General features: G+C 41.8%; 5 protein-coding genes across 5 annotated transcripts; 3 read left to right on the top strand and 2 right to left on the bottom strand.

Moving 5' to 3' along the window:
• The first annotated feature begins 614 nt into the window (after window positions 1-614).
• On the top strand, window positions 615-18,774 carry LOC108095554. The gene is made up of 6 exons (XM_017196689.2): window positions 615-1,389; window positions 13,972-14,288; window positions 14,772-14,950; window positions 15,710-16,697; window positions 17,137-17,760; window positions 18,143-18,774. The coding sequence occupies exons 1-6, from the start codon at window positions 1,029-1,031 to the stop codon at window positions 18,269-18,271; spliced, it is 2,598 nt and encodes an 865-aa protein (XP_017052178.1). The 5' UTR covers window positions 615-1,028; the 3' UTR covers window positions 18,272-18,774.
• Window positions 18,775-18,814: 40 nt separating this feature from the next.
• Window positions 18,815-20,023, bottom strand: LOC108095556 (zinc finger protein 358). The gene is made up of 2 exons (XM_017196691.2): window positions 19,942-20,023; window positions 18,815-19,884 (listed from the first exon to the last, which is right to left on the bottom strand). The coding sequence occupies exon 2, from the start codon at window positions 19,879-19,881 to the stop codon at window positions 18,946-18,948; it is 936 nt and encodes a 311-aa protein (XP_017052180.1). The 5' UTR covers window positions 19,882-19,884; window positions 19,942-20,023; the 3' UTR covers window positions 18,815-18,945.
• Window positions 20,024-20,235: 212 nt separating this feature from the next.
• LOC108095555 (cleft lip and palate transmembrane protein 1-like protein) lies at window positions 20,236-22,989 on the top strand. Its single transcript, XM_017196690.2, has 2 exons — window positions 20,236-21,273; window positions 21,616-22,989. Exons 1-2 carry the CDS (start codon window positions 20,389-20,391, stop codon window positions 22,393-22,395), a joined length of 1,665 nt encoding a protein of 554 aa, XP_017052179.1. The 5' UTR covers window positions 20,236-20,388; the 3' UTR covers window positions 22,396-22,989.
• A 38-nt stretch (window positions 22,990-23,027) lies between these two features.
• Window positions 23,028-25,131, bottom strand: LOC108095557 (brahma-associated protein of 60 kDa). The gene is made up of 3 exons (XM_017196692.2): window positions 24,891-25,131; window positions 23,533-24,819; window positions 23,028-23,472 (listed from the first exon to the last, which is right to left on the bottom strand). Exons 1-3 carry the CDS (start codon window positions 24,996-24,998, stop codon window positions 23,317-23,319), a joined length of 1,551 nt encoding a protein of 516 aa, XP_017052181.1. The 5' UTR covers window positions 24,999-25,131; the 3' UTR covers window positions 23,028-23,316.
• Window positions 25,132-25,421: 290 nt separating this feature from the next.
• On the top strand, window positions 25,422-27,358 carry LOC108095576 (26S proteasome non-ATPase regulatory subunit 5). The gene is made up of 2 exons (XM_017196727.1): window positions 25,422-26,651; window positions 26,710-27,358. The coding sequence occupies exons 1-2, from the start codon at window positions 25,519-25,521 to the stop codon at window positions 27,080-27,082; spliced, it is 1,506 nt and encodes a 501-aa protein (XP_017052216.1). The 5' UTR covers window positions 25,422-25,518; the 3' UTR covers window positions 27,083-27,358.
• Window positions 27,359-27,501: the final 143 nt, after the last annotated feature.

The raw sequence follows: 27,501 nt of genomic DNA, 5'->3' as shown, positions 1-27,501 counted from the left end.
AGGAGTTGAATATGCAAAAAACCTTTGTTACGAAGAAACGAATTAATATGATCCCAAAGTGGGTTTACAAAGGGCCTGTGTAAGACGTTCGAAAATGTTATTTTGGCCATCTTGCCTGAGTGCGAATCCATTTAGCTCATTTCAGCGACTTGGCTTAACTGATTTGACCGACTTGGCTGGAATTTCGGACCGCTGGCTATATGGTTATAGTGGCTATAGTGATTGCGATTGCCTCTAGACCTCGTCGCGTATTCAAATATCAATGGCTAATTTCATTTTTGCGGCCACTTTTGCAACACTCACACTCGCGCGAAATTCCATAACATAATGCCCACACAGACGCACACACTGCAAGATATTACCACATAGTCGATGACGCAGGGCTTTTGCTTTTTTCCAAGAGAGAGCGAGTGAGAGCGAGAGCGGGAGCAGCTCTCCCAACGAAAGTGGGGCTAACGGTACAAGTACAACTCACTTGCGCTTTCAAGCGACGGCGATCGGGAGAGAGAGAGCCCCCCCTAAAAGCGAGAGAGATCGAGCTAGAGTCTGAGCTGAGATTTTTTCCTTCTTTTTTTGGGGCCTGCGTTTTTGGAATTGTTAACATATTTTTACAGCTGCTCAAGACGCGCAGTCGCGATTCGTAGATGTGCGTTCATGCCAAGCGGTCGTCGTCGCTCCCCAAAAATACACAAAACCCAAATATTATAAAAAGCCGCGCGTGTGTTTTTAATACAAACCCCCATCTTCTGCAAAAAATAAAAGAAGTGCAAAAAAAAAAAAAAAAATTAACAACACCGAGTTCTAACGGTTCTGCTGTCGAGTGTTTATCATCTTTTTTTTGGTTGTGAAAATGCTGGTGCAAAATATATAAATAATTCGCTGTTAACCCAAATTGGATTTTATTATTGTTTTTTTTTTTGTTATCGTGCGGAGTGAAAGTGAAGCAGGCAGAAAAAAAGATAAAGACATCGCCAAGGAACGTGCCCAGCCAATTTGTATATATCGTCTATTGGGCACTACCAAGCGATATGATGCGGAGGACTTTGGCGCTGGCGGCGCTTTTCTCGCTGCTGGCAACGCCCCAAGCGGCCATCGACAAGGACGAGGGCAAGTTTCCGGCGGGCAGGCAGAACCTGAGCTCCGGATCTGCGGATCAGCACAATGTGATTAACCTGAGTATTACGGATATCCCCCACGGCGACCCCACGCTGACCTTCGACCTGTCGCACACCCGCCGCCTGAGGGACGCCCTCAACGTCTTCGATCTCGCCGTCCTGGCCGCCCAGTGGGGCAGCGTGGAGATCTCCGGCGGAGTGTCCGCCAACTGCACCCGGGACATGCGGAGCTACCTCGCCGGACTCCGAGATGCCAAGATGTGGGCTGTCAAAAGTAAGTTCCAAATATATTTTACTTATCCTGTCCCCCAATACAAACACTTCTTCGACCAATCATAAAAAATACTTTTAAAACTAAAATTTTATAAGCAATTATAGTTATTTTTTTATGTTATATTTTTAACATTTTTTAAAACGTTTTGACCCCCTTAAGAGCACTTTATGGCCAAATATTTTTTGCGTATTTGCAACTGCTTAAACAATTAAAGATCTAGTCATAAAACTGTGTGTGCCCATAACCCTACATAATACATTCTGAACCCACGTTTAAGTCTTTTTTAAAAGCACTATAACTCTATGTTCTTGGTACCAATTTTGTGAATATTTGCTAATACCCAAAAGAGGAAATTAAATTAGCACTGACCTTTACCTGGGATGTTAGTATTTCATAATATAACCAATAGTTTAATTGCATTTGAGAGCTAAGCTGTCAATGGTTATAGATTTTTCTTAAATTATTTGATAGTATCTTTGTAATTTCCTCTTCCGTTTTCACGATAAAAATGTAAAAAAATGCTTTAAGCCCAAAATTCTATTTTTTTTACTCAAGCTAAAAAAAAATTACATTCAATTACCTAAAACCACCACCTTGAATGTTCTCAATCGAAAATTGCTGCCCACAGAAATCAATTTAGCAAGACCAAAAGATTTAAGCAGAAAATGAAAAACGCTGCAAAGAATGTAAGCTTGTGGCTGGATTTAAATTTATTTATATTAATATTGAAAAACTTATAATTTTAAAACAAGTCTCTCTTTGGCCATGAAAGTGTTATTTTTATTATAATGAATAAAAAATGAAAGCTATATCAAAAGCGAAGACAGATAAGCCATTTTAATTCGCCAAATGAAGGCAGACACGGATGGGTTATCTTTTTGGATGACAAACAAAGATTGGATACGTGATGAGATGGCCATTCACTTCCCCCCAAGATATCGCAATTTCCACAGACATATTTTCCATCCGAGAGACTGATCTTGTTCGCGACTGATTCAATCGAAAAATAAAACCACCGTCTGGCGTGTGTTTTTTTTTTTATTTTTATGTATGTGTGAACGTGCCGTTCGCCGATTTGGCGATCGGAGGAGATATATTCGTATGCATGGGCTTTATAGACACTTTGGAGATCGCGAATTGACGAATTTGCCCGTAAGCACACAATCTACATGAGTGCACGGTGCACGATGCCAGTGATCGCCAAGGTCGCAATTAGTTCTTGCCAGTGCAGCAGCAGCAGCAACATGTACGGCAGCAACATGCAACAACAACAGCAACAACAACTGCAACAGCAACATCGAAAAGACAGCAGCAACTCAATCAAATTTTTGGCCTGTTGGGCGGTTTTTTTCGCTTAGTGTTTCGCCGAATTTTTCCCCATTTGGTCAAATTGGTTTTCCTTTTTGTTTTTATTCGGGTTTTTCGGTTTTGTTTTTTTTTTTTTTGGGTTTTCTGTGTATTTTGTTGGTCATTATGTCAGGGGGTTTGGTATTGAATAACGGAACGATTCAATTGCACGACCAGATCGAATTAGATCGTCGGGCAGTATTTGCAGTCGAAAGTGAGACTGGCCGACAGCTAAAGCTCGAATTATTAATAAATGTTGTGGGACTTGTTTTATTTTCGGTTTTTCGGTTATTTGGCTTTTGGTTTTTCTCTTTTTTTTTTTTTTTTGGTTTTTGGTTGTGTTTTTTTTTTTTTTGCTGGTTGCGACAAGTTGCCGCACCACCCAAAAAGCAATCCTATCGATTCCAGCAACTTGAGACCGAAAACACCACTGACCAACTGACTTGGCCAAGCTAAAACCACTCTCCAGATGCTGGTTATGTAATCAATTAACGCAAAACACAAGAAAAAGAGAAAGAGAGCCGAAAAAAAAATACGAAATAAAAGTGTTTGAGTTTCTTTTTTTTTTTATTATTATTTCACTGGTTGCACCATGGGCCAAAGTGTCCGGAAAGTGGGCACATTCATTGAAAGCCACTCTTAACAACGGTTCAAGTTCATGGCAACCAAGGGAAAATCGTTGAGACAAAGAGGCGGGTAATGGCGATAAAAGAAAATGCATTTTCCCCGCATGCGGAAACATTTTCCTCGCAGCTTGAGTTTTACCTTTGGGGAGAAAGGCCAACGGCGTTTCGGAAGTTCGTCTTAATTTCTTTTTTAATTAACGAACAGTTAAATATCTCAGTTACCTCACTAACTACAATGATTAGAGGGCCTGCCTCTGCATTTTCAGCAGAGGAAATGCCTTGGATTATTGAATCCCAGTAAGTGGTTTTTCTTTAGCGAAAGTAATTTTCGTCATTTTTTATGTAGCTCTTTAAAGTCTTGACCATTCTCATATATAATGCGATTATTTTCTACCTTAAATGTGTTTATTTTTGATGAATGAATTTAATTATACCGAATATTGATTGTTGATTAACGAGAAATCCGATAACTATTTTTATATTAAATAAATATTAAACTGTTTTAAATCATATCTTATTTCAGCACTAGGCCGAAAATGTTTGTCAATCTTTCTCCGTTTTCCCCCCATCACCTTTACAAGTTTTTTTCCCCCATTTTCAACTCCATAAAATGGCTCGTAAAAGTGGGTTTTGCGCATGCGTACCACCCGCTCCGTAATTCCCCCGGGCTTCGGTTTTCGGGTTTCGGGAGGAAGGCCCAGAGACTTCGGCTGGCATCTATGTCAATGTCTCCACATATTGTGTGCTGGCTTGCCACACATTAGCGGGGCCAGGGCCATAGTTTTTCCTGCTGGCCAGCTCCGTAAACCGGACTCGTACGTACGAGTATACACTGGCTGGAAATTGTTATTTAAACGCTTCGGACATAATTTTCAGCACTGCACAGTGGTCGGTCTTATATGGAGAAGGCGGCCAAAAATACTTCCAGTAGGAATATCGAGTTGAAATTTTTTTTGTAGGTATATAATAGCGTATGAATGTTATATTTTAAGTATCAGCACCATTAAAGCCAAATATATCCGCTACCATCGTGTTTACCATAAAATGTTTAAAATTTGACTCCCAAATGCATACTACAATTTTTTTTAAGCGTAACTGACAAAAATTATATTTATTAAACACTTTATTTTGGTTAAAAAATTAACAAAAGATAACAAAAAACGATGATTAACATAAATTTAAAGTAAAATAAAAGTAATAAAAAATAAATTTTTCAATATATATTAGAAATGGTTACTCTAGAAAATCAAAAACTGATGAAAAAGGAACGAGGTACTCGTCTTCTTTAACAGATTCTGAACGGATTCGCAGCTATTCGCAGCTGATTTTTACAGATAATACTAATTAAATATTGATTAACATTTTAAAAAAAATTTCATTATTGAGAAGTTTTGGGAACACAACTTTTACCCTTGCAGAATATTGATGTTTAGTTCTGCAGAACTTGTAAAATTGCGGTGGATAAACAATTATTGTCACAGTCACATATAGCATGCAAAATTAATAAAAATTATAAAAACACAATCTACAAACCTTCAACTTTAATATTCATTTCACTTTCGGATATTAAACGATTGTTTTATATATTTTTTTAATTATTAACTTAACGCTTTCAAAAGACAGGCGCACGCTTTCAGTCGATCGCTGGGTTTGCGCGTTCACTTTGCGCCCCAATTTCTCCGCAAATATTTGGAGCAAGACAAAACTAATACTTGCTTTTAAAGCCTTGTTCTATTGATAAACAGATGCGCCAAACTTGAAATCAAAATTCCAAAATTGATTTTTTGATTTTTGGCCTATGGGACCGACCACTGTGCACTGGTTTCGTATCTGGAGCTACCAATCCTCGGCCAAGATCAATGGCTAATAAATTGTGGCCGTGTTACCTTTTGTTTTTTTCTTTTTTTTTTAGCCGTTTTGTGGCTGTTGTTGGATACATTTTTGCCGCTGTCGTTGCTGTAACCATTGCAATTGCAAATGCAATAGTTTGGTGGCAGCTCCGCTTGGCTGAACTCGATTGGCAGGTTGAAGGTTGCCCTGAAATGCACTTGCCATGACAACAATTGCAGCTTGGAAGTCAAGTCGAAGGCCTTACAAAAATTACAAAAAAAAAAAAAACCATCTCTACATATTCGTAAATTGAAAAACCCGAAAACTAATTTGTTCATTTTTCGGCGATTCGTTTGTCCAAAGCAAACAGTCGGCAAAAGTCTTAAAGGAAGTGCAAATATTGTCTCATCATCGATGGCGATTAGCAAACTTCCTCAAAAATCAAAAAAAAAGCTTTCACAATCTTCGTTATCTTTCTTCTTCTTTTTCTCTATTTTTTTTGCAAGTATTCCGGGAAAAGAAATATCGTTAACGACAATTACTTGGGTCGATTTGGTAATTTGTGATTTTGTGTTTCTCTCCAAGAAAATTACCAAATCACAGTTGTGACCTCGTCTTGCATTTCACCTGTGTGTTTGTAAATACAAAAAAAAAAAAAAAACCTGAAAAAGTAACCAAAATTGAAACGAAGCCAAGTTAACCGAAAACCGACAAGTGATCGAGGTTCGATGGCTTGGTTTTTGGACTTTGCAGCCTGTTTGGTCATTAGTTGGTCACAATGCACAACGGTTTTTTTAGGCCAATATACTTAGCCGACTTTTGAGCAGGGGGCGGGGGTAACAGGCCCAATTACAGCCTTTGTGCGAAATGAAACGTCACGCAACATAATTTCTACGGCTTTCCCAGATATAAAACCAACCGATACAGCGGAGCCCAGAATTATAGTAGGCCCATGCGAAAAATATTAAATTTAAGAAATTAGGAGTCAATATTAACATTAACTTTAGATTTGATGCTGAAAATAAAAAAAACAATTCGAAATAAGCTGTTCAGTCATTTTGTTGCAATTAACTTTAATACATTTAACTGCTATAAAAAATATTATTTCTGATTATGAGAAGCCCATATTTTTGTATATAATATTTAATCCACATTTTCTTTGGAATTAAATCATGTTTCGTTCAGAAAAATTATAAAGTTTATTGTTGTCTTAATTTTTAAGATACCGTTGCTAATAACTTGGACACTGTTGTGTTTGTTTTGTCTGCAACAAGAAGAAGAAGCAGACACAAAATTGCACAACAAATAAACACGGCAGCAATATCAGCACAACAGAAACATGCGACAAGTTTCTTTCGGTTTCTCCCCGAATATCTCTCAGTGTATCTCTCTTTCTTAGTTTCCCCCACTCTCCGTCTCTATCCTATATATATATATTTTTTTTTCCATCTCCTTCTGATGGACACAAGCTCAGCTTATGTAATGTAACTTTAATTTGATTGTTGCAATGTCTTGCAGTTTTTTTTTTTTGTCTGAGGTTTTATTTTTGTTTTAAGCGAAAATGAAATTATGGCCAAGACGACGTTGTTGCTGGTTTTTATTGTTAGTAATAACGGCTCATTGAAGTGGAGACATGTATGTAAAATACTTTCAACTTTGACCGCGATTTTGGCCCGTTTTTTTCCCCCATTTTTATGAGCCGCCAAACGAATGACTTAGGCAACAAACTCGTTTTCGGATAATTGTGCGTAATTAAATCCGCGCCACGCAATGCAATTGAACAAGTCAAAAAAAGTGGCAGTCAGTCGCGAATCGGGGTCCAAAAGGTCTAGGCCAAATTCCTATCGGTCAGCGAGCCCCGCAATAATCCAATTTTTATGGGGGGAGTATTGAGATCAGAGATCACCGCAAATTGTGGCCTACTTTTCAGGGCTGCGTTCTAGGAGAATCCAACAAAATAAATAATCAAAAGTTAAAACTTTTTATTGTGTGGAAGATAATGCAATAATGTATTAAAAATATTCATTGGGAAAGAATCAAGTCTACAACACCATATGGATAATAATTTTAAGGCTTTTTATGAGTGTGTCGTTTTAAACCCACTTTATATAAAGTTATTTAAGCTTATGGGTTATGGGTTTTAAGGTTGCACAAATTACAGAAACCTTAAAACAGTACGAATTTAATGTTTGCCTTTATTTTTGCTTCCTAACATTTGTGTAAAGAGTGAAGATGCGTAAACAAAGTGCTTATTATTTAATGTCTTAAGTGGTACAACAATGATAAAAGCACGCATTACCTCAAAGCCAACCGAAAGCACTTGAAGGGAGGACTTTAATAGGGAGTGCGGGTTAAAATCATATTTCACTTAGATGACCGCCGACAAAAGGCAATTAACACGCAGACCATTCGAGGGCAACTGCCTAAATGCCACAAATGCCACAATTAGGCAACTCCGCGTTGAGTTATTACGATTCCAGCATCCAGACAGGCAGACAGACAGACAGACAGACGATAATTAGACAGAAATTACATTCCATCATGAGACGGCGCTAATTTCGATCGTTGCGAATTCATTGTGTCCGTCATGAGGGAACGCTTGCCAAATCCATTTGGTATTTCAAGTTTAATGCGACACTCGGTCTTGGGCAAACTGCAAATAGCAAGCGGCTAATCGATCGATTTCTAGTCGAGTTGCATTTCAAATGAAGGTCCCTCCCTTCCCCTCCTCCCGCTAAACACCCAAACACTCGCCGCCACACGAATATGACCAGTTCGATACGTGTGCCATAACCACGAGACCCATTTGCATTTGACACTGGCTAAAAGCAAGAAATCATTTCCGTTAGGTAAAAGTGAGCCAGCAACAATGCAAATGCAAAAAGCGAATAAAACAAATACGAAGAAATGAGAAAAATGAGAAATGAGAAAAGAGGCAAAAACAATAGCGGCAGGTGATCGCCGGATCGGCGATTCCGACCGACGTGCCCGGCATTAATTTCCACCGATTCGGTTATGAAACGGCCGACAGCCATTTGAACGAGCTCTCAATTTGGGGTTATTGACCATAATTGCAATTTTGGGTGGTCGTATCATTTTGATTATAGCGCATTAGGATTATGCAACCGCGAAATGACGAAATCCTGAACTAGATCGTAGCTCTCACTAATCGAAGTATTAAATATAGTAACCCCCTGAAGGTCAGGTACAAAAAGTAATAGTAACTGTTAGTCTTAGCGAAGTTTTCCAATTGTATTTAATATGCAATAACTTACATTTCTTTTTATAGTTTAGCATTATATTTCAGTGAATTTTTAGGAGAGCCTTTCCTTATTATCATTATGCAACGACTAGCTTCCCGAATAAACAAATCATTATAATTCATGTTAACTAAATTGCGTATAACGCTTGTATTTTTAAAGGCAGTAAAATTGTTTCTGTGTTGTTATAAATATTTTCCCAATTTACATTTTATTAAAAAGTTAATTGCTGTAATTGATGGAAAAAAATTTATTTGAAATTTATTTAGCGAATACCAACCACTTATAAATTATGAAGAACTGATCAAATAACATATTATAAATATCAATCGCTTGTTCAGTACTTAAAATAGCGATGATGGGTGGGCGTGTTTGTCCTCTAAATAAACAAACCATTATCGTTTGGTTTTCGCTAGTTAATAGATAAATCGGTGGAAAGACGAGCTAATTAAAGAGCTGATGATGGGCCGACTGACAATGCACCGTGACGGAGCACTCTGTGAGCTAATTATTTATTGCACAGGTACTCCAATCCACATGCCCATCCATCTAATAATCGTTTCGGCAATGACGCTTGACGATTTCCATACGGCGAGTGTGACTCACACAAGTTTCGGGCCTAAAAAAGTGCAGCCCTGAGTGTGTTTCTTTTTTTGTTTCTTCAGTCCGAAACAGGTAACCCGAAACCAGTTTCACCGGCCATCTTCGGCAAAGAAATGCGCAGAAATAATTTAATTGGTCCGAAGCCATCAACATCATCGGCGATCCGTTGCGTAAATGCGTTGGCCATGCCACGTGTCATCGACCAAGTTGAAAAAGCCCAAAGACCCAAATCACAAATCCGAGATCTGAAATCAAAAAATCAAAAATCCGGAATACCAGTTAGTCAGGCGAAATAGCCAAAGCCTGAAGATGCAGCTGACCTTGTGCCGAATCTGTGTCGAGAAAAAACCCAAGCCCCAAAAGACAACTCTTTGATTCGTTGACTCTTTTTCTTTTTTTTTTTTTTTTTTTTTTTTGCTTATTTTTTTATGTGACTCTCACTCTTTTACTTTACGTACTTCTTCGTGGGCGTTGAAAGGCCCCGAGGGGCTCTTCGATAAGACCTAGGGTAAGCCGATGGGGCTTAGCCCCCAACATTGACATTGAAAAGAGAGAGAGAGAGAGAGAGACAGGAGGGGAAGGAGAGACAGAGAGAGCGAGAGAAGAAAGAGCAACGAGACCTGAATACGGAATATGCATAACCCCAGCCATCCAGGAAGTAATCCAACTATTTAAAAAAAAACAACTGAAAGACCAACTATCTGAGGCACTCGAATGGATCTTTTGCCCGGGATTCGGAGTTTGCGCATCTTCGAGCATAAAATTGCCACACGAGCCGCGTTTTATTATGTGACTCAATTAGGCAACCGCCGAGGGTAATTATTACAAAGCAGAAAAGCGCAGAAATGGCCCGAGCAATTATGAATTATGGCCTGAGTAACGATGCAGATGTTAGCCAGCCCATAAACGTCGATCATTTCGGTGGCAGCAGGTAGTTGGAAAATACAAATCATATTTTTAAGTGCAACAAGTTGTTAGATATTTAAATTTTATTACCTAATTTATTAAACAAATAACAATTAATCAAGTTCCCAAGGGAAAAAGTAATGTCATTTAAAATAATTGGAAAAATATTTTAAGCTTAATATTTCAGGAAATCTTATTAAATAGTTTCGTTGATCTCATAAAAAGATTTTGTTTTTGAAGACACCCAAACATAAATCTAAAGTAGTACCATTATATCTCTTTAATGTATCTAAGAAAAGGTAAAAAAGAAATATAACTGAAACCAGACAGCGTATAAATACGAAACCCAAAGAATTCCAGCACAAAATGTGAGAACTAATGTGTCCTCCCGATGCGATCTAATAGACACACCTCAGCAACGAGTACACAGAACGCTTCACCCAAGTTCAAAGACTTTGTGGCTTTATAGCCGAGTTGCGTGTTAAATGACAGGAAATTTATTTGGCCAAGACAAACGCGAAGATCTTAAATCCACAACACACGCCTCTAATGTCACCACATTACCGGCAATTTGGCTTTGGGGTTCTAATGACAAAGCCAAATACTAGTACGCAATTGCCGAATTTAGTTTCCCAAAATGATTGTTTGAATTTCGGAGGTCCAAACCTTTGACACAACCAATTAGAAGGAAATGCAAACCTGATTGAATCTGACTTATTGGCACTTCTAACAAGAATTCCTATAGCCTAAAATACAATATACAAATCTTGACGAGTGATGTTTATGGATTGATGAATTTATGGTGGTCTCAAGAGCAAACTTAAGTTATGTGGACTTTAACAACCGCCAGCAACTCACTATTCGGCAATTCGAAAATTTATTTTCCCATAAACAAAACTGTATTCAACAAAATGTTGTTGGAAAGAATTACGTAATAGTATTTCGAAATCCAATTTTAATTTTAATTGCACTTCTGTTTCTACGAAAGAAAAATTCTGCAACTGAAATAAAGGTCACAATAAATCCAAGAATTGCTTCTAAATAGATAATAATATTTATGAATTTCAATGAGTTATTCTTTTTGGTTCTTGTGACGCAGATCATTAAACAATTAAATGCTTTCCTTGCCTTAATTAAACTGTTAGCAGTTGGGACGCGTTGCCGGTGTTTTTTATGATTAATTTTACAATCTTCGATTTCGCGACGTTTCGCAACTGAAAGTGGTGAAAAAAAATAATTTATAAAAATAGCAAAAGGCGAAACAACAAAAGGTATTTGTATAATGGCAACTATTTGACGGCGCAGAGCACATTATTTATTGCCATTATATTTATACAATCGTTTCATCAATCAAATGGATTTCAACAGCTTTGTCGCCGGCTTTTTGGCCTGGCTTTTCGAGCCCCGCCCTCATTGTTTTTTCGCCACTCATTATGGTCGACTGCGATCTCGGTTTTAGTGTGTTAACACATTTGCCCACCCCGCCTTTGTCCTTACCTTCAGTTGAGCACACATATATCTTAATCTTCTTGCAAATATTTTGCGCGATTCAAGTGCACAATTTGATCTTGGGCAGGCTCTCAATGAAATTTCTGCGAAATTGTAAACAGCCTTTGGGTGGAAGGTATTTAATTGGATAACTTAATGTGCTTTGGCTATTATTTTTTATTAAGTTTTCTATTTTTGAATTGGATGTCATGTTAAATGGTTTAGGTTTTCAATTTAATAAGTATCTTATTATATCTAACAAAATAGTATCTTAGAAAATTATGGGAATTTTTAGATTTTTCAGTGTTTGCTAAATCAAATATGACACCCTCAAGGTTCTTAAAAAGTTGACTGTCCCAAAATTTGGTTTATTGGTAATAAAAAATTATTTTTTATATATTTTCCATTGGCTTTTTACCTATTTGGCAATTACTTTTTTGATTCATAAAAAATAAATAATGGTGGAAACTAAAACATTATTTTTATAGTACAGAAAATAAAAAGCAAAATTTATTTAATGCATTTAAGCACTTTTTGCCATTATCCACTAATATGTATTGTAAGATCTCGAAAATCATCCGTGTTTTTTTAAGGTGCATTGGTCTCGTGAATCTCGATTTACCCACCTGCCAAACCGCTTTCCCCCGACCTATATAGTATTATCATATATATAGTATATGAACGATCACATGCCGAACGACCTTCCGAATCGGCGGACAAGAATACACGATGAAATCTGTTTTCAATCTGTTTTCGGCATCGACTTTCGGTAGCCGCTACCAAGTTCATCTGGCCAGGGGATTGGGTTTGCTTTTGGCCATGTCACCTTGATAACCCCATTGTCTGTCCCATCTGTTGATCTTGTTCGGCTCCAGCTTCGACTTCGACTTCGAATTCAGCTTCCATTTACCATTTACCATTTAACCAAGAGCGTTAAACGCCTGAATGACACGTTCAATTGAAGAAGTACATATCTCACATCGGAGTGTTTATATGACAACCCATTTGCCCATTTGCCCATTTGCCATGTACTGGCGTATCGATGGGGGTCTGGTGATGAAATGCTTGCTACCAGCAAATCAAATGACCTCAATCGCTAAATTAAATTGAAAACATGTTTAAGCATTGCACAGAGATCCGATGAGGGAGTCTGGAAATAAAAAGCATTTTTATTGTCTTGTATTTGGTGTTCAAATAGGCTTAAAGATATACCAACTAATGTAATATACTCTATATATTTTTTTCGGTCTTGTGTTAAATCCAAAAACATCTATTTTCTAAAAATATTTTAAATAGACTAGAATATATAAAATATATTTTCTCATTAATAAAATTTTTAAATATATTTAAGTACTAAAATCAATTGATAACCATTTGCTTCCGCCTTCAACAACTCTGCCGTGTTTAGTTGACTTTTGTTTGTCGGCCTTTGGAATCGGTAAACACTTCTGATTTCGGCACATGCAAATGCAAATGGAAATGCTGGCAGAGATTTCCGTTTGGGACGGCTCCTCATGGCCTCATGGTCATGGCCGAAGTCTTGTGTAACCCAGACTGACTTACACTGCCGTGCAGTTCCTGCTTTTGGCCAAGGCTTCGGGGAAGTGGAAGTGGCATAGTGGCAGTGGCAGCAGTGGTTACTAGTTACTAGTCACTAGATGCTCGATGCTCATGTAAGAGTTGCCATTTTCCTCGTGTCAACACCACGCAACAGAAACAAAAGACCATTGCATGACTTAAGTTTCCATTTTCGAACCCAAAAGCACCGATACAAAAATAAAAACCAAGAAAAAATATAAAACTGGTTGGACACAGTCCCAGTTTCCAGTCGGTGCCTCAAGTCCCCGATCTGTTTGGCAACTGGTTGCAAGAAAACGAAAACAAAATAGCAAAAGTGCCTCAGCTCTCTGCAAATAAATCAGCCAAGTTGCATTGCCCACGGACCAAATGCACTGCCTCCATTTAGCTGGAGTATTTACGTATTTTACCTATTAATTGTCTGCTAATAATGACAGCCCGAAAGTTAGAGCCATTTGGAATATCAAAATATTAATATCTGACCAGAAAAATATGGAATATACAACAACTTAAATTACACAACTTGAAAAGTAAAGGAATATAAATTTATAAATGTCAGATTAAAGTTATAGATATTAATAGAAACTTACATATATGAACAAAACTAGAAGATGACTGATATATGTGAATTTAAAGATTGTTTATTTAGGATATTGTAAATTAATATTCAACATATTTTGAGCTAAAAATTACATTTTTATACCCTCATTTTAATCATTGTTAGGGTATTTCTTGGGTCGCTCAATCCATAAATCATCGAGATGATGGCGGCTTTTTGAAGTTGGCAGCTTGACGGCTGCGCTGCAATTGCATAATGGCCAGCTTATATATGTATTACATGTGCCCCATTCATTTCCACTGGCCGCCGGAGCAGTCAGCATGTTGCACTTCGAACGCTTCTGACGCCCTTCTCTTTTCTCTTTCTCGCACCTTTTTTTGCGCAGTGGACGATGCTTCCGGTCACTACACATCCGGTTTCTTCTACGGCAACAACTACTGGATGGGTTCGTTGGCCCTCTGCGATGCCATTGACGACGGCCTGATCGCTGCCCCCAGCAAGGACAACAGCTCCTCCTCCTCCTCCTCCGCCCCCTCCGCGGGTTCCCAATCTCCGCCAGAAACGGGAACCAAGAACAGCGGACTGCCCTTCGCCGCGGCTCACACCCAAGGATACAGCAGTGTATACAACGCTCCGCCGCCCTTCGTCCCCGGATTCTACGTGGTCAAGATGCAGCTCAACGAGTCGCTGCCCACCCAAGTGGTAAGTAATAACGATTGAAATCCAAATTGAATTTTAATTTGCATGCAGTGCAATTGAATGCCAAGAAGGCAGTGCAAACAATTCAAATAACTATGAGCATAAGCACTTTATTTACATTTTTAATAAATATAAAAATAATTATTTACTTAATTCGTTTTGGAATTTATCAAAAGTTTTCACTTCCAAAAAAAGTACATTTTGTTGAATCTCTGAATATTTCTTATTTATTTACTCATATTTTACAAATTGCTTAATGCTTCATGCATGGAATTCTATTTTAATCCGATACAAAACATTTTCTATAATTGTAGGTATTATTAAACAACAAAATGAATGAAATATATTATTTATAAATATGTTTAAACACATTGAGAGAATGTAGAAACATTTTAAATAAGTAACTAAAGTCAGTTGAACACTTTCTTAATCAATCAATATAATTTAATATTGACTTATCACGTTTTTCGCCTGACTTTCCCCCAGCTGCGCACCATTTACGTGGGCATGTGCCTGCCCTCCAGCTGCTCCATCGCGGACATCAGCCAGATGAGCTCCAAGGCCCACGTGGAGCTGCCGTCGAGGGATCTCCGTGTGCTGGACATCCGCGTGCCCACCGACAAGGAGTTCAACATCTGGGCGGACAAGACCTTCTGCCTGCTCATGTAAGTGGCCCAGAAAAATACACTCGTATACACTCGGATTGAAAGACAACCGAAAAACCCAATCAAGAGTTCACTTTCAAAAATGCCTGGCTGCGCTAAACAATTGATCAAATATCAAGCTGAGCTTTTGGCCAGTTGGTTTTGGCCATTAGCGTTGAGTCAGTTGGATTGTGTGTGAAATTTTGTTTCCCCCAAATCGAATTATAATAAAAAGCGAAACTTCATTTGCTTGCTTTCGATATTAGCGGGTAATATGATTATACGCTTCCCTATCTCTTCTCAAATTGCACGGAAAACAATTTTCTTATTGTTCAAAATGTAGCATTTAAAAATAACAAAAAAATGTAGTTTCTTTTTAATTATTTAAACTTTCTAACTTGTAAAACATTTTTATGCATTTGAATAGGGAATTCAAAAATTGATTAAATTTTCTATATTAAAAGTATAAATAATTGCAGTTTTTTTAAAAAGAAATTTTTCGAATATAATTAAATATATTTTTAATGTCTTGAAAGAAGGATAAAATTTGTATGCATTCTTGACAGTAATTGAATTTCTTTAAGATATTATATACAATGTTTCCTGAATAATTAAATATCTGTAATGAAATATAGGTTCCAATTAAATTGATCTATTTTACCCTTTTACCAGTTTAATACATTTAGGGTTTTATCTCGAAGTAAACCTTTATGGCTTCCATAAAAATAGAATAGATTATTTATGCACTATAAAAACTAATGAAATCTATCCTGTTTGCAGTGTGGTGTCCAGTATTGTGCTGGCACTGATCTGTTGCGGTACGCTGTACGAGATCTACCTGCGTGGCAAGCTGAAGGAGGCACTGCGTCGCCAGGACAAGGAGATGATGAACAACAGCGAGACGAGCTCGGGCATTGGGTGTGCCTCCTCCGACTACAGCGACACGATGACCGCCCACGACGATCCGCTGAAGCAGTCGACCCGAACCCACGATCACGATCACGACCATGTCCACTCCCACTCGCAGTCGAGTTCGCTGAAGCAACTGGATGCACTGGTGTTGAACCTACCGCCCAATGACAACGACAGCGGAAACGGACACCACGAGGCGGATCACCACGACCACCACGATCACCATCGCGGTGGAAGCAACACGAGCAACTCGGACGAGCACCTGGAGGGTCATCTCCACGAACCCGAAAAGCTGAGCATCTACTCGGAACTGCTGCTCTCCTTCTCGGCCATAACGAACTTCAATGCCATTTGCGATCGGAATGTGGGTGCGGATACGATTCCCTGCATCCACGGACTGCGGGCGTTCAGCATGGCCTGGGTGATCCTGGGACACACCTGCATTGTGGTCTTCAAGTACTCCGACAACATGGAGATGCGCAAGGAGGTGGAGCAGAACTTCTTCTTCCAGGCCATCACCAATGGCCCGTTCTCGGTGGACACGTTCTTCTTCATCAGTGGCTTCCTCATCTCCTACATTTACTTCCGCACGAATGCCAAGGGAAAGCTGAACAAGCTGAGCAAGGGAGCCAATGAGTTCACCGCAGGAACGGCGCACTTCTTTGGACTCGTCGCTTACCGCTTCATGCGACTCACCGCTCCGTATCTGTTCGTCCTGGGCGTGGTCCAGGTCACCATGAAGTACCTCGCCACCTACTCGATCTTCGATCCCCCGACCATGGACCACATCACCTGCCCCGACTACTGGTGGCGCAACATCCTCTACATCAACACGCTCTTCCCCGTCGACGAGATGGTGAGTAAAAGGGGTCCAATGGGATATAAATTAAATATAAAATATAAAATAAATAAATTCATATAAAAAATATGAAAAAAATATATAATAAGTAACGGAAGTTTTAATATTTTGTCACACAAAATAGATCAAAAGAAAAAATGCTGAGAGCTTAAAACATGCTCATTTAACATAAACTTGAAATAACCACCCATTATTGAATTGATTTTTAAATCAAATTAAAATTTAAAACAGTAAAATTGCTCATACGCAGTGTTGACTACGGTTACGCATTCAATACTCATATTACTCATACGCAGTGTTGGATCTGCTTGTCTTGATTAAATATAGGTACACTTAGGGACAGTTTATAATTATACGCTATAATTTATTTACACTATAATATTTGTTTTTATTCATTTAATCAAATGCCTTCCTTCCCTTTCCTTTTTATCCGTAGTGCATGCTGTGGAGTTGGTATTTGGCGAACGACACGCAGTTCTACATGATCGGCGCCATCATCCTGATCGTGGGCGTGCGGCACTTCAAGCTGTCGGCCATCACGACGCTGGTGTTCCTGGTGCTCTCGTGGATCACGACGGCGGTGATTGCCTTCACCAACAACCATCGCCCGAACACGGACGATCCGCTGGCGCTGTTCGACAAGATCTACGACAAGCCGTGGACGCGACTCGGACCCTATCTCATTGGCATGGCGGTGGGCTGGATCCTCTTCCGGACGAACTGCAAGATCCGGCTGCCCAGGCTCACAGTGGCCACCGCCTGGACTCTGGCCATGCTCAACCTTTTCGTGCTCGTCTTCGGACTGTATAAAGCCGACCTATCGCAGTTCACCGCCGCCGCTTACAGTTCGCTGAGTCACTCGGCCTGGGCGCTCTCCCTCGCCTGGATCACCATCGCCTGCTCCACGGGATACGGTGGCTACATCAACTCGCTGCTCTCCGCCCCCTGCCTGTATCCCTTCTCCCGCGTCACCTACTGCGCCTACCTGGTCCACCCGATCGTCATCCGCTCCATGGCGCTCAACTCGGACGCGCCTCTCCACCTGGGCGGCGATCTGATGGTGAGTGAAAATGGGAAACTAAAACATACAATTTGAATGTGTTTATAATCGCAATTAAAGCATTTAAATGTGAATAAGACATAGTTATAGTAATTCTTCGATTGCCTAGAGTTTTTGTTCTGTTTTATAATTGGAAAAAAACAAAGCTAGATCTATAATTAATTAATATTCACAGGTACCATAAGTTGTTACCCTGTTTGTAATCAAATTTTATATAGTGAATAGTTCAATCGAAGGCATAAATAAGATAAAACGTTTCTTAAAAATCTTTAATTCAAAATGCTTCACTTTTTTTCTAAAAAAGATTGTTTTATTTCATTTGTGTATTTTATATTATGTTTTCCAACTACTTACTAATTTGTTTGCTTTCCCTTCCTTGCAGGTTGTCATGTTCTTCGGTCTGACGGTGGCCTCCTACTTCCTGTCCTTCATGGTGTCGATGTCCTTTGAGGCGCCCGTCGTCACAATGCTGAAGATCTTGTCCCCTAGTCGAAAGAAACGCCTCGCCTAAGATCGGTGACCCAGCTCCGCCCATTTTCCGATTATTTATACCCCCCACATTGTCATGTTATCTATTCCTTGTCTACCAAGCAATGCCCAAATATTTATAGCATCGACTCATCTGCACACACGACTCCCTTCGATCGTCTTTCTATATATTTCTTTTCACTCTCTTCACCACATTTTCCACTCACATGTGTTCCAGTTCGACAAAATATAAAAAAAAGGCGAGAAAAACGAGGAAAAACGACACGACGTGCAACATGCAACGTGCAAATCAATTCAAACTATTTTTTGTCATCTTTTTTTGTTTCATAATGTGTACATTTTAGTCCTTTAATTTATTCCAAAGGTTTGGAAATTATGCGCGTGACGAAGAGCAAAAGTTATAAATAGTACTTAATAGCTATAATTATATGAAACTCTAGTACCTAATTTTATGAAAATCATGTTGTATATACTATATGCTATATATTGTTATATATAAACCTTTAAATAAAAACTGCTACCAAATACAAAACTCGTAAGTTTTCAAATCGAAACTATTTATACATAAATGCAGCTAAAACGCAGCTCAGGTATTTGGTTTATTACATATTCAAATTATCGGACATTCGTGCACACTTAAAACCTAAAAACAATACTTTTCTTTTTTACACATGTACATGACTCAAGTTACGCTTCTCATAGAACAAATAATTCCTTCTCCTTAGTTTGTTTCGTCTTCTGATTTGTGTCCAATAAAAATCCATAGCGTCGGTAGCCCCCGTTGCAGTCGTGAGAATGGAAATGTACGATGTTGCAAAAGGTCTTTGGGCATAGGGGGCACTTGTGTGGCTCTCCTGGGAACGATTTCAAGTGCCGCATTACAGTGGATCTCCTTGTGAAGGACCAGGAGCAGCGTGGACAGTTGTATCGCTCCCCAGTGTGAATCTTATTGTGCGTTTTGAGCCCCGAGCGCGTTGTGAAAGTCTTCAAGCAGATCGAACACTTGATGGGTGGACTTGATGGGTGCCGCCGTTTCGGCATAGTTTTTTTGCTACCTCCATTATCTTTAGCTACCTCCGTCTCTGGCTTGTTAATGGTATCATTGTAGAGATACACTGGATTTATAATACTATCCTTTGCTGGGATACTGGATTGAACTAAGTTCTGGTTTAATTTGTGGCAGTCTTTGGTCTCCATAACGATTTCTTTAAGTGGCTTGGGGTTAACTTGACATGGAAACGAGTCATCGGGAGGATCCTCTATGTCTTGAAACTGTTCTTGACGAGGAGGTTGGTCCTTAGGGAGATCTTCCTTATCTTGCAAATTCATTTCTACCAATGGTTCATCTCTTGAAGACTCGCATATTTCGTCGACTTCTTCCTTGATTTTTTTGCCCTCCGGTGTATGGTAAAACAGTTTACTACTATTCTCAGTTATTTGGTATGCATTTTCGGCATCCTTCAGGCAGGATTGGCAAATGGTGTTCGGAAGGAAGTCATCTATCTTAACTTGAAAACCACTCCACTCAGAAATCATTTTCGCTATGGAAATCCCTGAACTCTGTGACAGATTGAAAATGTTCACCATGTTTTCACAGTGATTTAAACAAACACGACAAGTAGACGAGTCCATGCTCTGAAATTACACAATTCTTGTAAAGAGTTTTCGAATAAATCAGTTTTGGTTTCTTACTCTCGCATGTTGAAAGAAGAACTTGAAAGTTGTTTGTAAACAGCGTTAAGAATTTGCAATCGCTCCGGAGTTATCGATTGCGAACACGGCAAGTCTTCGATATTAGGGACATGATTTTTTTTGTAAATGATTTTTTTTTGTAAATTTTCCTGTTAGAATATTTGTTTGAACAAAGAAATGGTTACCAAGGACAGTTATTTTGAACCTTTTCTGTGCGCTATTAAAATATTTTCAGTGCGAGCGGAGCGAGTATAAAAAACCGATTTATCTCATAGTTACGGTAGTTTTGGTCGTGAGTGATATCGATAGTGCCGTCACTATTTTGCCGGCTTAGAAAATTCGTACAATCCAATTTCGGATTGGATCCACTGCCCACCAACCACTAACCACCGACCACCGCCCACCATCGGCAAACCGCCATTCGCCGCAATCAAATAACCCGGAGCGATGGCTCTGCCCTCGATCTCGACGGTGCTGGGCGTGGCCTTCCTGGCGTACATCGGCCACTCCATCTACCAAATGTCGCAGCTCTTCACGGTGCTGCAGTGCAGCGGAGTACCTTGCTACACGTCCTTCTTGGCTGACCGGCCACGTCTTCAGCTGGCGGTGTTTTCCTCCCTGAACCGCAATCCCATTGCATCCGAGGTGCGGGATCTGTACAAAGCCAAAAAGTTCGACTACGATCAGAATTTCGAGCATGATTTTGAAGTGGATGTGCCGCTGAAGACACGGCGCAACGGCTCCCTCTACTGCCATGTGGTCCTGGCCTTGGAGGGTGAGCCCTTGGAATGGCGCAGCCTGCGACGCGATGGACCCACCGTTGTCCACACGCTGAGTCTCACCGATTACATGGTGCCGCGGGCGGAGGCCTTCAATCTCCTCGGGGAATCCGATAAGGGAGCAGCTGTCCAGGAGAAGACCAAAAAGGCTCCGTCCTCTGGACGTCCCAGCACGCACATCAGGTCGAACGTCTATGTAACGCTGCTCACCGATTTGTTTTCGGTCTCCCAAGCGGACGTCCCGCCGGAATTCGCGCCACTGATACGTGTCAATCGCATGCAACAGATCCTGCCCATCCTACAGACGGACACGTTTAACACGCGGCTAAAAGATCTAGTGCCCGTCACCCGGAATACCACCGAGTTCACCTTTAAGTTCCACTACAAACCCGTTGGCGTGGGCAAGCTTCGGCTGATGCTGCTCATGGAGCACGCCACCCAAGCACTGCTCACCATTGGATTCGCCACCAAGGACATCGACGAGGTCAAAGGCATCTTCTCGGACACCAATGTGTATTTGCTGTGCGGCACCATTTTCGTGTCCAGCATTCATGTGAGTAATGATAAAAGAATCTTCGGTGAAAGTAATTTTTCAAGTTCTTTGAAATTAGCTTTCTCTACTCTACACCTCTTTAATTGTTTTCATATTTAGAATCGTAGGGAAATATAAGACTAATTAAATTTGTTTGCTTCTTTTCATTTAAACGGCAATTGGATTTATAAATTACCTTTTACAAAATGTTATCAAGTCCACAAGTAACTTTTTCTTTATGTTCGAAAAACAAGAAATGGAAGATTAGTGTGTAAATCAAAGGACCTTTATAGATTATTTAATTAGATGTGCACCCCAAATGGTAGACCAATTTCAATTAACACTTATTCAATTTTCCCGCAGATGCTCTTCGACTTCCTGAGCTTCAAGAACGACGTGGCCTTTTGGCGCAAGAAGCGATCTTATGAGGGTCTCTCGACCCGCACCACCATGTGGCGAGCGTTCTCGCAGATCATTATTTTTCTGTATCTGCTGGACGAGAATACCTCGTATTTGGTGCTCGTGCCCGTTGGCCTGGGTACACTCATCGAGCTGTGGAAGTGCAAGAAGATCCTGCGCCTGGAGCTAAGTTTCAGCGGCCTGGTTCGTCGCAAGCTGGAGCAGGTGGACCGGCGGAATGGCAAGCAGCCGGAAGGGCAGCTGGCGGAGGAGGAGCAGACGGACCAGTTCGACAGACAGGGCATGCGGTATCTGAGCTACCTGCTGTATCCACTTTGCTTCGGCGGAGCGGTTTACTCGCTGCTCTATCAGCCGCATCGATCCTGGTACTCCTGGACACTCAACTCGCTGGTGAATGGGGTCTACGCCTTTGGGTTCCTCTTCATGCTGCCGCAACTGTTCGTTAACTACAAACTGAAGTCCGTGGCCGCCTTGCCGTGGCGCGCATTCATGTACAAGGCATTCAACACGTTCATCGATGACTTCTTTGCCTTCATCATCACCATGCCCACGGCTCATCGAGTTGCCTGTTTGCGCGACGACATTGTGTTCATCATTTACCTGTACCAGCGCTGGCTCTACCCGGTGGACAAGAGTCGCCTGGACACGGGCGTGGCCATCGGCGAGAACCCGGACTCCGCGGATGCCTCATCCACGGCGGCCAATCGCAAGAAGCGCAACTGATCCTATAACACGAAGAGAAGCAAAGATTGCACATTCCGTCTATAGCTTCAGGTCTAGCCTAAGCTGTAGTCCATTCGCATTTCAATGTAATCCAAGTCCGTCTTTAGTTTAGTAGTGTGTGAATCCTGTGTTGTAGCCTCAGCTGTTTTAAACCTGCGTTTAACTTGTGTTAATGCTAACTATAAAAATTGTAGTAGTGATCCAAACCGATAATGGCTATTAAACAAAACCACATGAATTTTATAAACATTTAAATTAGCTAAAAGCAACTGAAGGTTGCAAACTAACGAATCAGTTTTTAAAGAATAAACTAGAAAATAACGTTTAGCGACTAAGTGCTGGTCAATTTCCCTCATATCGATGAGCAACGAAAAAGCCAAAAGGTACACTAAACAGTAAAATATAACCCAACGTAGATCAAAAGCTGTTTTAGAAACAATCAGTTAACAGGAAATCAGAGATACAGCCAAAAAATGATCCTAATGGAGCATTTCTATAAACAAGGCAGAATGCATTTAATAAAACATGAAAAGCACCCAAAACCTAAAGGCTGCATAAGTATAGAATCAAATAAAAAACATATTTTAAAAATGAGATTTGTCGTATTCGTGGAAAGAAAAATATCAACTGCATGGAGTTTTTAAAGATTGTTCTTTATATTTGTATGCCATTTTATTAGCTTACTGTTAAGTCCAATATTTGTGCTGGATGTGTGTGTGTGTGTGTTTTGGAGCAGTTGGATGCGGGATCTCGATTATGGAAAGGATTGGAGTTCAGCTTGTCGAAAAAAAGGGATGTATCTTAAGCTTAAACTAAACTGGCGAAGGAAAAAGAGTTTGCCGTGCGCTCGGTTTTCGGATGCTGGTTGGCGATGGTTCCAAGCTGCGTTTGGCTGCTGAAGGAGATCGGCGAATCGTTCGCCTAGCCGTTGCGTATGCCCAGCGCCTGCTCCAGTTCGGCCCGCTTCTGGTTGACCTTGGTGAAGAAGTAGCGCGAGACGGCCTCGTGCGTCCATGGCTGGTAGTAGAACTCGGCCCGGCGCTCCTCCTCCGGATTGCCCACCACATCGGTCATCAACTGTAAAGGAAGAGAGTGCTCAGAATTTATATATTTATAGAAAGCGAACGTGAGACGCACCTTTAAGTCCCTCGTCTGACTTATTATCCAGCGATGGATAAACATCTGCGGATCCTTGGCGAAGCTCAGGAAGAACTCCCTGTTTGTCTTCATCTGGTTGATGGTGTCCACCGTCTCGTGGATTTTGGTGTCCAGCCCCTGGATCTCCTGCTGGCTGGCGGTGCTCATCAAGAAGTTGTTCATCTGGTTTTTGAGCGTGTCGTCCACCTCCACATCGATGTCATAGCAGGCCGTCTGCTTGTTCTCCGCACCGCTCTCAATGAAGTGATTGATCACAATCGGATCGGGCGGATGGAGCAGCGGATTGAGGCGTTGCGGTATCTCGGCGAACTTCATTCGCTGGCAGCTGAATATCTGCTCCAGATACTTGTCGCAATTGATGTACTCCCGCTCGTGGGCATCCTGCAGCTTGTGCGTCTTGATGTACTGCCACAGGGCGGAGATGATTACCGGCCTGGTCTGCGTGTGGACGCCGAGCAGCCTGGCGAGTCGCGGGTCGAGCTTGAACTGCAGCGGCTGGTAGTCGAGCAGCAGGAGGATGGTGCAGCGCACATTGCGATCGCCCGGCCGCTTCACCTGGAACCCGTCCGTCTCCTGGGTTGTGTGAGTGCGATGCCACTCGACCAGATGGTTGTCCGGTCCGTACAGCTCCTTGTCCAGTTCGATGACCAGCGATTTGAAGAATGACGAGAACTTGCGCTTGATCTTTGTATTGGGATCGCCCTTGCCATCCTCCAGCAGACGCCCTTCCACGCGTAATTCCCAGGACGCTACGGCGCCCTCTTCGCCGTCGTTTGTGGGCTCCTTGCCGGGATAGAATGTGTTCGAAATGAAGATGCGCAGCTTGCGCTTCTGCTTCATGGGTCGCTTGAGAGCCTCCTGGATGTCTAGGCGCTTTCGCATGATAGTCGCGTCCAGCTTCCGTTCGAACGTCAACAAATCCATATACGCCTGCGATTCCGGCACCAGATCGCGCACCTTCTGCGGCAGTATCTTGTCCGCCAACTTCTTCTTCTTTTTGGCCGTGACGAAATCACTTTTGCCACCACCTCCGCCGCCCAAGCTTCGGGATTCATTGGATCGCTTGCTTCCACCGCCAGATCCACCACCTCCACCGGCAGCTCCGGTGCCGCGCAGGCTGTTCTGGAAGGCCGGCTGTTGGGCGGCGCGTTGGAGCAGCGATGACCCCGGAACGCCGGGCACTCCTTGAACTCCTGGCACTCCAGCCACGTTCGCCGTGCCCGGAACCGGTTGCGCCGTGTTCGGATGCAGGGGAAATCCGCGCGGCTGTCGGGGATGAGATCAAAGAGTGAATACTGGAGCGAGGGGGGAATGGGAAAAGCCCGGGGAAAACTCACCGGAAAATTAGCGCCAGGCGGCGGATAGGGACGCATGCCGGGCGCCGACGGCGGTGGCTGATAGCGCGACTGCACCGGCGCTTGGCCAGGTGCAAAGCGTTGCGACATCTTCACTTGCTTCTCTGCTGTGCTCCTCTTTTTCCGGCCGTAAACACTCGCTTTTCACGGTCGAGGAAAATTTCTCGGTTTTTGTTACAACAACGCGTCACACACACAATTTCGCCTGTAAAATGGCGTCAAAGCAGGGCTGCATTAACTATAGATGGGAGCGATAGTTTTTGCAATTTCTGCCAGGGATGCATCGTTAGAATCGTATATGTTTGTTTATTATTTTTATTTGTTATATTTTTTAGATGCTTGTTAATAGCCAATGCAATTCTTCACTACAAGACTCATTAAGTTTAACAACATTACTAAGGTTTTATTTACACCTACACCCTATTTTCGTTGAATCAAAACCCTTAATATAAAAAATAATCGATTGTTACTCAGCTCTGCGAAATAAACCAACAGAGTGACCAGACCAATTTATAGCAGGAATTCGTATTCCCCTGGTAGCAGTCACACAGGTCAAAACACAATTGTCATTCAAAAACTTTTTTAATTACTCCGAAAATAAAGCCAAGAAATGGATGATAGTTGGTGGGCGACCAATCTTAAGGCTTTGAAATCGAAAGCCAAGCGCCTTGAGGCGCTGACAAGGATGAACACGGCGGTCAGCAAGCATTCGGCCCTTCCGCGCCAAATAATCAGACGTCTGATGGCCACATCCGAACTGTACGAATGTGCCACGGTGGATGACACCAAGGATCCTTCCGTAGATGTGGCCGTGGAGTTGCTGGGCCACTGCGTGCACCAACTCCCGGTGGACACCGCTGACGACCAACTGCCCGGTCTTCTGGGTCGCAGCCTGTCCCATCCAAATCCCGCCCTGCGTTTCGTGGTGCTAAACAGTTTGCTGAAGGAACTGCGTCGCCAGCTTAATGCCGGGCAGCTGCACACGCTGCCAGACAACGAGCTGGTCCTTCTCATCCTGGACGAATTGAAGCAACCAGAAACGGAGGGCAGCTCCATCGCCATCGCTATTCTGTCCATTGTGCTCGGCCAGCGTGTCAACGAAGCTGTCGTTCAGGCAAAGCTAGTGCAACTGCTGCAGCAGAACGAAGTCGTGCGCTGTCGCGCCTACGAACTGGGCGTGTCCCTGGCCAAGAGCAGTGCCTCCGTCCTCAGCGCCGTTGAGTTTATTCTGGATGCAGCGCTCAGCGAGCTGGATAACGATGATGTCCTGCTGCAGGCCAGCGTGATGGAGGTCCTGGTGCCGTTGGCCGAACAGAATCATGGCCTCTCCTATATGGAGAGGCGTCGCGTCTTTGATATCATAAGTACGCGTGTGCAGCGCATTGAAGAGAATCCGTTGGACGCACTACTTATTCCCAGCATCATGAAGTTTTTCGGCAAGATTGCTGCTGTGCAGCCGCAGAAGATCATCACCGGCTATCCACACATGCTGGCCTGCCTGTTCCAGCAGCTGCAGTCGGAGGACGAAAATATTCTGCCCACAGCCATGGACACGTTGGCCAATTTGGCTAGCACGCCGCAGGGAAAGGTGCTGCTGCACCTGCATTTTAGCACAGCCATGCTGGAGACATTCAAGAAGTACGGCTCGTACACCAAAAAGCTATCGGCGGCCCTTAAGGAGCGGCTGCTCAACTCGTTGGATGTAATTTACAGTGTGGAGATAAAGCCCACAAAAGAGATTGAGTAACTTGCACCCCTTATTTAACGTTTTCTCTTGCTAATGTTTCTCGTTTCTTATCAGTGGCATCTTAAAATCCTGGTTCGAAAGCTTTACTGGAGGAGCACAGGTCAATATCATCATGGATCTGATCAACACGCCATTTCCTGACCTCCAATTGGCCGCATTGGCCCTGCTAAAGACCATGTGCAGGCTGTACAGCTGGGCCATTGTGGCTCTGAAAAACACCGGCGGAGCCATTGAGTTTCTGCTCTCGCGGCAGAAGGATCTGCACAGGGAGGTCAAGTTCCTCAAGTGGGAGATCCTGGACATGCTGGCCGTCAGCGCTGAGTTCACGCCCACCGAAACCGTGCGCTTCACGGCGTATGTTAACGAGGGACCCTTCCACATCCAGGCGGACCTTAATATCGCCACCGAACCGCAGGGCAACGCCTAGATGCCCCTCAGATTTCAAATTGAATGTACAGCGATGGGTTCAACTAACATCTGAATATGTATTTATAGAATTACCATAAGATTTAACTAGTAGATCACATCTAACAATGCCCCATGGGCCAGGTCAGTTGATGGGGATGCAACAAATAGTCAGAAAATTCGTTGGACAATTGTAATAAGTTTTCCTTAAAATCGTCGGGTAAAATATATCAAATTTTAAATTATATCAACTTAAATGAAGAAAATTAAATGTCTTCTCCTTGAGTTCGAATTCCAACTATTTTTGTATATAAACTAATATTTCGTTTTACCTTCGAGAGGGAATAATAAAGGAAATAAATAAAATAGTGTTAAGTCTGTATGGAACCAAAAGATTAAGGGATCAAAATAATCGAATGTGTCCAATGGTTTAGCCACCCG

This window comes from Drosophila ficusphila, unplaced genomic scaffold (genome assembly GCF_018152265.1).
Source record: "Drosophila ficusphila isolate 14025-0441.05 unplaced genomic scaffold, ASM1815226v1 contig_198, whole genome shotgun sequence".
Lineage (NCBI taxonomy): Eukaryota > Metazoa > Arthropoda > Insecta > Diptera > Drosophilidae > Drosophila > Drosophila ficusphila.
The sequence above is the reverse complement of the archived record's forward strand: the minus strand, read 5'-3'. Positions and strand labels throughout refer to the sequence as shown.

Excerpts from the sequence above, each read along its gene's own strand:
- LOC108095554 (XM_017196689.2), top strand. The coding sequence starts at position 1,029 with ATGATGCGGAGGACTTTGGCGCTGGCGGCGCTTTTCTCGCTGCTGGCA. Across the intron at positions 14,289-14,771 it reads AGTCGCTGCCCACCCAAGTG|CTGCGCACCATTTACGTGGG; the intron begins GTAAGTAATAAC and ends ACTTTCCCCCAG. Across the intron at positions 17,761-18,142 it reads ACCTGGGCGGCGATCTGATG|GTTGTCATGTTCTTCGGTCT; the intron begins GTGAGTGAAAAT and ends CCTTCCTTGCAG.
- LOC108095556 (XM_017196691.2), bottom strand. The coding sequence starts at position 19,881 with ATGGACTCGTCTACTTGTCGTGTTTGTTTAAATCACTGTGAAAACATG.
- LOC108095555 (XM_017196690.2), top strand. The coding sequence starts at position 20,389 with ATGGCTCTGCCCTCGATCTCGACGGTGCTGGGCGTGGCCTTCCTGGCG. Across the intron at positions 21,274-21,615 it reads TTTTCGTGTCCAGCATTCAT|ATGCTCTTCGACTTCCTGAG; the intron begins GTGAGTAATGAT and ends ATTTTCCCGCAG.
- LOC108095557 (XM_017196692.2), bottom strand. The coding sequence starts at position 24,998 with ATGTCGCAACGCTTTGCACCTGGCCAAGCGCCGGTGCAGTCGCGCTAT. Across the intron at positions 24,820-24,890 it reads CGCCTGGCGCTAATTTTCCG|CCGCGCGGATTTCCCCTGCA; the intron begins GTGAGTTTTCCC and ends CATCCCCGACAG. Across the intron at positions 23,473-23,532 it reads GTCAGACGAGGGACTTAAAG|TTGATGACCGATGTGGTGGG; the intron begins GTGCGTCTCACG and ends CTTCCTTTACAG.
- LOC108095576 (XM_017196727.1), top strand. The coding sequence starts at position 25,519 with ATGGATGATAGTTGGTGGGCGACCAATCTTAAGGCTTTGAAATCGAAA. Across the intron at positions 26,652-26,709 it reads AAGCCCACAAAAGAGATTGA|TGGCATCTTAAAATCCTGGT; the intron begins GTAACTTGCACC and ends GTTTCTTATCAG.